The sequence below is a fragment of the Rhinoderma darwinii genome, chromosome 11, assembly GCF_050947455.1.
Source record: "Rhinoderma darwinii isolate aRhiDar2 chromosome 11, aRhiDar2.hap1, whole genome shotgun sequence".
NCBI classification, from domain to species: domain Eukaryota; kingdom Metazoa; phylum Chordata; class Amphibia; order Anura; family Rhinodermatidae; genus Rhinoderma; species Rhinoderma darwinii.
In genome coordinates, this window is record NC_134697.1 from 53,291,469 (window position 1) to 53,299,330 (window position 7,862).

Here is a 7,862-nt window from a genome sequence, read left to right on the forward strand (position 1 = left end):
ACTCCGTACACCCCTAGAGGAATGCCTTGAGGGGTGTAGTTTATAAAATGGAGTAACTTCTCAGGGGTTTCCACTGTGCTGGTACCGCAAGGGCTCTTCAAATGCAATATGACGTCCACAAACCAATCCACCAAAATCTGCACTCCAAAAGCTATATGGCACTCCTTACATTCTGAGCCCTGCCGTGTGTCCAAACACAGGTTTATGACCACATATGGGGTATTCCCGTACTCAGGAGAACTTGCTTTACAAATGTTGAGGGGCTTTTCTCCTTTTATTGCCTGTGGAAATTAAAAATTTAGCTAAAACTACATCTCATTGGAAAATATACAATTTCATATTCGTGGCCTAATTCTAATAAAATCTCCGAAACACGTGTGGGGTTAAAATGCACCACTATATTAATTCCTTTGCGGGTATAGTTTCCAAAATAGGGTATTTTTATGGGTGTTTCTTATGCTTTAGCATCTCAAGGCTTAGTCAAAACTATAGTGGTGCCTAGAAAACATCCTAATATAAAAAGGAGGCCTCAAAATCCACAAGGTGGTCCTTCATTTCTTGGGCCTGTGTTTCTGACAAGTAGCATACTAAGGCCACATATGGGATATTTTTCAAAACTGCAGAATCTGGGTAATAAATATTGAGGTTTTTTTTTCCGTTAACACTTGCTGTGTTACAGAAAAAAAGGATAAGGTTTTGTGTAGGTGCCAAACATTTTTTTTTAATTACCTGAAATGTTGTTCTGATCTCTTCTTTATTCTCCCCCTACTATTTGAGCACTAAATGTATCATTTTTACTGCTTTGCAGTCTGTTCCTTTTCGCAGACTGCAGAGCCTCTTTACTTCCGGTAAAAGGCCTGTGTGTGATCCAAGCATGCGCCTTAGCAAAAAAAATTAAATCTAACCTTGCAGTCTAATTGCGATGCGCCCTCCCTCTCGCCCACACTATCCATATCCTCGCCTCCCAAGTCTTACGTATCTTATCTCTCCCACCCTCATTTTCGCTACCGCAACACCTCCTACTCTTAGGTCTATTCTCCTTCCCACCTTCGGGTGGAGGGATCAGCAGTGTACGGGAAAAATTCATATAGATGGGTGGAAACCATAAGTAATAGGGGCGGGCTTGCATTAGCAAGCCCACCCCTCTCTCGTGACTAGTGAGCAGCCCTCTAGCGTGACGAGGGTTGTGACGTACCGTACAGTTGTTTAGCGTGCACGAGCTCATGTCTACACACTGCTTGGAATTCAAGAGGAAGAGAACTTCTGGGCATGCGGCACAGAAGAGATGGAAGCGGCCGGAATTCAAACAAGAAGCATATTGGTAAGTTAAAGTACTATGAAGGCAGTATACTTTGGTACATAATTATTTTTTCCCCCCAGAAAACCCCTCTAAAGGCTAGGTAAACCTTTGCAGGGCCTTTTTGTTTTTAAAATAGGTTACTCAGTGTGTTTTTGTTTAACTTTCTAAACCGTTTTTATTTCAAATTAGTTTTACTTTTTCAGATACAGCTGCTTTGTATTCTCTATACAGAGCAGCTGTATCGTTTGCTATGACCTGAATCTGTCTTGTCCCACGGACCTGACGGGTTCAGTGTCAGCGGGTCCTGTGCGTCTGACACACAAGATCCACCTGTAAACTATCACATCTACGTTCAGTGGATCCTGCATATCAAAAACACACTGGACCTGCTGTCACTGAACCAGTCAGTCCCGTGGACCTGACACGAGCAGGATTTAGCGCTAGATACAGCTGCTCTGTTTACAGGATACAAAGAAGCTGTATCTGAAAAAGTTAAACATATTTTTAATAAAAAAACAATTTATAAAGTTACACCAAACACACTGACTAACCTGTTTATTAAAAAAAAAAAAAAAGAATGCCCTGTAAAGGTTTGCATAGCCTTTAAGATGTAATATCTGCAAAAAAAGGAAATATAAAAATTTCACCTTCCCTTTTGCTTTCATTCCTGTGATTTTGGTGTTTATACAAATAAACACTGAATTTCTCGACCATATTTTACTACTGACACAAAGAACAATGTGTCACGAGAAAACATTTTTAGAATCGCTTCGGTAAGTAAAAGCATTCAAGTTATATAAACTAACACGTGCCAGACTTGAAAAATGTGCCTGTCTGGAAGGTAAAAAGTAGCTGCAGCAGCAAGGGGTTAACCAATAAACCATTGTTTTATGCTGGTTAGTAGAAGGCTTTTCTGGATTAGTCATTCTTTCTTCTTCACACACTTTTTTTTTTATAAATAAGAGGGCGCCAAGGCAGAGGCGTAGCTAGGTTCTCCAACACCCGGGGCAATGATCCAGCTTGGCGCTCCCCCCCCCCCCCCAACCTCTTTCCGGACATCTCCTTCCCCCTCGCCGTGTTTGTTTTCTCTACCAGTCAATGACGTGTCATTTCTTTTCCACATTTCTTTTTATGTAACTCGAGCATAAAAACATTTGTACATTTTACAAGCAATATAGTTCTATACACAACACCAGAACCAAGCTCAGTACATATATACAGCACCAGCACAAATACAGCTCAATTTAGTGCAACCCCTGCCGTATAGGTATGTACGGCGTAAAACCACAGCTCCCAGCATGGCCCGAACAATGGTAAGTATATGCTATGAGATGCTGTTTCACAAAAAATAAATCATATCATAATCATACCACCCATCATCTCACTGCAGAGCATACAGTGATTACAGTGGCAGAATAAACATTTAAGTGACTCACCGGTGACGTCTCAGATTCTAGTTATTTTTCTCCATCCGGTCCAGGCCTCTATGATGACTCCCGGTCATAGCCCATTTCTGCAGTTTGCCGCTCAGATGTCTTCAGCTTCTCACTTTTCCAACATTTCTACACCTATAAATAAAGATAAAGTTCTCATTATACCACACACTACGCCCCTAAATATAATAGCGCCATACACTGCACCTCTAATTATAATAGCACCATACACTGTCTCACACACACACCGTGCCCCCTATAGCTAGTGCCTGCCATAGAGCCCCCTGTAGATCGTGCCCCCATATAGCCCACCCTGTATATAGTGTCCCAAAAATAGCTCCCCCTATAGGGCTCCACAGATGGTTCACCCCTGTATATAGTGCTCCACAGATAGCCCACCCTGTAGATAAAGCCCACCCCTGTATATAGTGCTCCACATATAGTCCACCCCTGTTTATAGTGCTCCACATATAGTCCACCCCTGTATATAGTGCTCCACAGATAGCCCACCCCTGTCTATAGCCCCCCCTGTAGATATAGCTGACCCCTGTATATGGTGCTCCATAGATAGCCCACCCCAGTATATAGCCCCCCTGTAGATAAAGCCACCCCCGTACATAAAGCCCCCCAGTAGATAAAGCCCCCTGTAGATAAAGCCACACACTTTTGTATTACAATAAAATAACAAACTATTCAAACTCACCTTAATCCCGCTCCCACTCTGGCCGTCAGCAATGGAGACCTGCTCTCTTCTGCGCAGGTCTCCTGGGGTTTGAACGAAGCGTCTGTGAAAGTCGCTGATTGGCTGGGCAGAATGACTTTCCCTGTCAGTCAGCACCTTTCAACGATGGAAGCGCGATACCGCTTCACTCGTAGAAAAGCGCTGAATGGCCAGGCACGGAACGTACCCAGCCATTCGTTGCTTCTAATTGTACCTGTGTCCTATAGACGCAGGTACAATTATAGTGCAGGAAGAGGTGGCGCTGTCGCCCCCCTCTAAGTTGTGCCCGGGGCACATGCCCCCCCCCTGCCCCCCTTGCTACGCCCCTGGCTAAGGGGGCAGGCATTTCCTAAAATAATCTGGTACTGGCTGTAGCATAGGCAGCGTGTGATGCTGCTACAACAGTAGGACAGTCGGTTTGTTGTTTTCACTTGCTCTACCTAAAATATCATGGGATATTGCACAGTGTACTATTTTGTCTCGGCTTCAATGTATCTCTCCTGCTGACCGATATGGATATGACACCGTGCCTTGGCTACAACAAGAAAGGATGTTTCGGTCTTTGCAAGACGTATGCACTGCCATAAGAATTACCTTTTATGTATGTTATGTCTGGTGTCGCATTTTTCATGAAAGATTTTTTTGTTCTGTTTTTTACTTTTTCTTAAGCCCTCTGAAGAAATATATTCAGCAGGAGACTCTATCATGATTCGCTTCCACACAGACGACACCATTAACAAGAAAGGATTCCATGCTCGATATACCAGCACCAAATTTCAAGATGCACTTCACATGAGGAAATGACGACATTGACACCGAATATCCAAAACATCAATGTTATGAGACTCTGGGAGATTGGGCTCAATGCTGTGCACATTTCTGAATAATGGCTGAAAGTCTGTAAGATATGTGTATGAATAAGGATCCAAATGTTAATAGCATGCTATTGTAATGTGCCAATGTACCAAGGACCAAATATCTGCAAATAATAAGCCAGCTTGGTTTACAGTCCTTTGAAGTGGAACGCTTAAAGAGGTATTCCCAACTTAGACAATTCTGGTATATTTTCAGGATATGCCATAAATGTCTGATAGATGCCCAACCGGCTTGGTGCGGCGGCAGCTGTGTCACGATTCTAGGCGGGGCCTAGTGGACAGGGGGCCACAGCTTTCTCTATTCTGTTCAATGGTATTTACGGCACCGCCTGCTCGGCTGTTTCCGCAACTCCCATATAACAGAATAGATAGAGCCATGGTCCTCTTTCTACTAGTCCCTGCCTAGAATCGGCAGCTTGTGCCAGTTGACACTTGTTCTTAAACTGGGACCCGCATCCATCATAGATTTATGGCATATCCTGTGAATATGCCATAAATGTCTAAATTGGGAATGCCCTTTAAAAAGGTCTTTCCCGTGATGTTCATAAACTCCTATGCCTATTCTGTATCTGTCAACTAAAACCCTAGCTGGCTGAATGGCAGGTTTTTGTGGCTTCATATATTAGGTGTGGAACTACAGGTTTTATTTCACGATGTCTAATTTGCTGGCTAAATACCATGGTATATCCAGTAGCCAAAACTTCTACTTTTGGGAATATACCCACCTACTGTTTCAAGGGCTTTGGTAAGTTATGGTTAATGAAGGTTGTTTCGTATCTGAAAACATATAGTTCAATAGATTGTAAATAAGAAACAATGACACTTTCTAATATACAACTTTTTGTACAGTTTTCTTTCCTTTCCATTGGTTCCGGTAATGTATATATTTACATTACTGCCTGCTCTGGGGTTGCCATGGTAGCATCAATAGGCTATCTTTCCATGGACATCCTGTGGTGTAATCGCCACTAATTAGAATATATTCCTAAAAGTGGAGGTCACATGACTGATGTGCAGGCACAGAGGAGTTCGTTTGTTGATATGACGGCCCCAGAGCAAGCAGTAATCCGGCCCCAGAGCAAGCAGTAATCCGGCCCCAGAGCAAGCAGTAATGTCATCAATTTTACATTCCTAGTTCGGATATCCGGAGGAGACTAAAACAATACAAGATGTATATTTTAAAGTTGTTCTATTCAATTAAAGATATATTGAGCTAAATTTTATTTCAGAGCACATCACCCCTCTAACTCCGCATTGACCGTTTTGAAAATTTGTAATGTGTTTCAAACCTGGTTTTTAATAGAGGTCTTAGAGATGTACTATGTATATTTATACACAAAACAATCGAAGCTGTCACGTCTATGGACTAACTACATACATAAGATCGTACGTAGAAATTATCCACATCTATAGAGGCCTTTTTAACATTATTAGATAACAGAATTTCATAGATATAACGTTTTAAAACTGGAGTACCCCTGTAAATCTTCCATGTTTAGGGGGTACTATTGACATTTAATGGTACATCACACAATCGCATATACGAGTTACGGCCTTTCTCACTGCAGACCAAATTCATGTGAAATCAGGGATATAATAAAACACTTCACATTCAAAATGAGATCATGAGGGAAAACCAGGTGATTGGTCCCCACTTTATATGTAAATAAGTTTCTACATGTCATATCGCATCATTACTGGATGATCAGAAACCGGTATCTCTTATATTGCTGGATATTAAAGTCTTATCCTATGTTCCAGGCCTACAATATTGTGGTTATCCTTTTATCGGCACCAAACCTCTTGTTTTGTGTGCAGCTACTTGACCATAAATTACCACTTGTTGTGTTGAAACGTGATATTTTTTTCTCACATTGCAGCCTGTGAATTAAAATGGCTCAATTTGTAGCACCACAAGTACATAACTGGGAATTGTGTATATATAGATGTATGCTGCCCTCTACTGGTGAGACATCAGTAGTGTTTTTGAATTTCCTCAGTGAAAAAGTACTGTATAGCTGACCTTTTTTGTTTTGTTTTTATTTCTTGTAATTTACATGCTTTTTATTTTATTTTTTTAGTATCGTTTTGTACTTAAATTATGTTGCTTGCATCCTGTAAATATGATATTGTAAATGATCTGATATTAGCCTGTGCAATACAAGACTAATAAGCTTCTCATCCCCTTTCTTACATTTGATTTGGGGCTATCTTGTGTTTTTGGTTTCACTACTTCATGTAAGATGGGGAAGCATTGAATCTTTTACTTAACAAAATATATTTTAGATTGCAAATTATCACTGGGAAATAAGAACTTGTATTTTTATGGTATTAAATCTTTTCTATGTTGCTAGACCTGGTTTCCTTTTTTCGTCCCGAAGGGATTTGTAATACCATTTTATTACTATGTAACTGTTATTTCTTGCCATGTCATTAACAGAACGATAATAAAATGATCTCCGTGCCAAACTGATTTAATTATCATTAAAGTCAAAATCTCGAGTTTGGAGAATTGAATAAACATAAATGCTATTATTGGAATCGCTTCCTTAAATAGGAGGATCCTTCTGATAACATCCTGGGAGTTTCTAGTTCCCTGCAATTGACCTGAAGGACCCATCAGCAGAATACAGGCACCGTTTATGGCAGACTGTAATCTCTCAGTGGACTGGCGTGTTGAGATACCATACGGATACCTGTAATATGTAGAGTGCAAGTATGGAACATATGAAACAGGTGCATATAGTTCCGTAGTACGGTTGAAGAAAGATACATTCCCGTCAACTGCATCCATAAGAAGTGAGAAGACGTGGATTAAAGGGAACCGTTCACCGGTTTTGTGGCCTCAAAACTGCTGACAGAGCGATATAGAGGAGGGCGGGGGCATTTTATACATAACTTTTGTCTCGGTCATAGTTGCATGACTGAGAAACCAACATTTGATTCCTTGGTTACAGAGGTCGCAAGTGCCACTCTATTCTCCGGGTGATGGCTCTAGCGGCCAATCAGGAGACCACTAGAGCCGCCACTCAGAGCAGAGGGACGCGGCTAGCAGTGTAGGAGTGCGTATCCATCAACCGCCCACCTTAGTGGCACTTGTGATCGCAGCACCGGGGGAATTAAACATTGTTTTCTCAGTCATGCAAGTGGCATGACAGAGACAAAAGGTATGTTTAGAGGGAGACAGGCTGCTACAAGAGCTACTTTTGAGGGTGAGAACCAGCCTGCCACAGAAGCTGCGTCACAAAGGCAGACGGCCAGGCCTCAGTGAAGATCAGTCAGGGTGAGTGCTTTAAATGGAAAAAAACACTTGCGGAAGAAAAAATCTCTGACCTCCCATTGACATCAATGGAAGGCAGAGAAAATGGTTTACTCTGCGTTTTTTGCCCGCGGCGCTCAATGGCCGTGGCCGCAAAAAATGCAGCTAAGGAATTTTGAGGCAGATTTTTCTGCCTGCAAAAGACTCAGTGTGAACAGTGCCTTAAGGTTTCAGCCACCAGAGATGTCAAATTTACAGAAACTTCTGTTAGCAA

At 41.8% G+C, this 7,862-nt stretch overlaps 1 protein-coding gene across 1 annotated transcript in view; it reads left to right on the plus strand.

Moving 5' to 3' along the window:
* TLL2 (tolloid like 2) overlaps nucleotides 1-6,788 on the plus strand; it is a 144,508-nt gene extending 137,720 nt beyond the window's left edge. The window contains exon 21 of the mRNA XM_075841504.1: nucleotides 4,124-6,788. Coding sequence (XP_075697619.1) covers nucleotides 4,124-4,258 — 135 coding nt within the window. The 3' untranslated portion in view covers nucleotides 4,259-6,788. The remainder of the gene's footprint in view (nucleotides 1-4,123) is intronic.
* The last annotated feature ends 1,074 nt before the right edge of the window (nucleotides 6,789-7,862 follow it).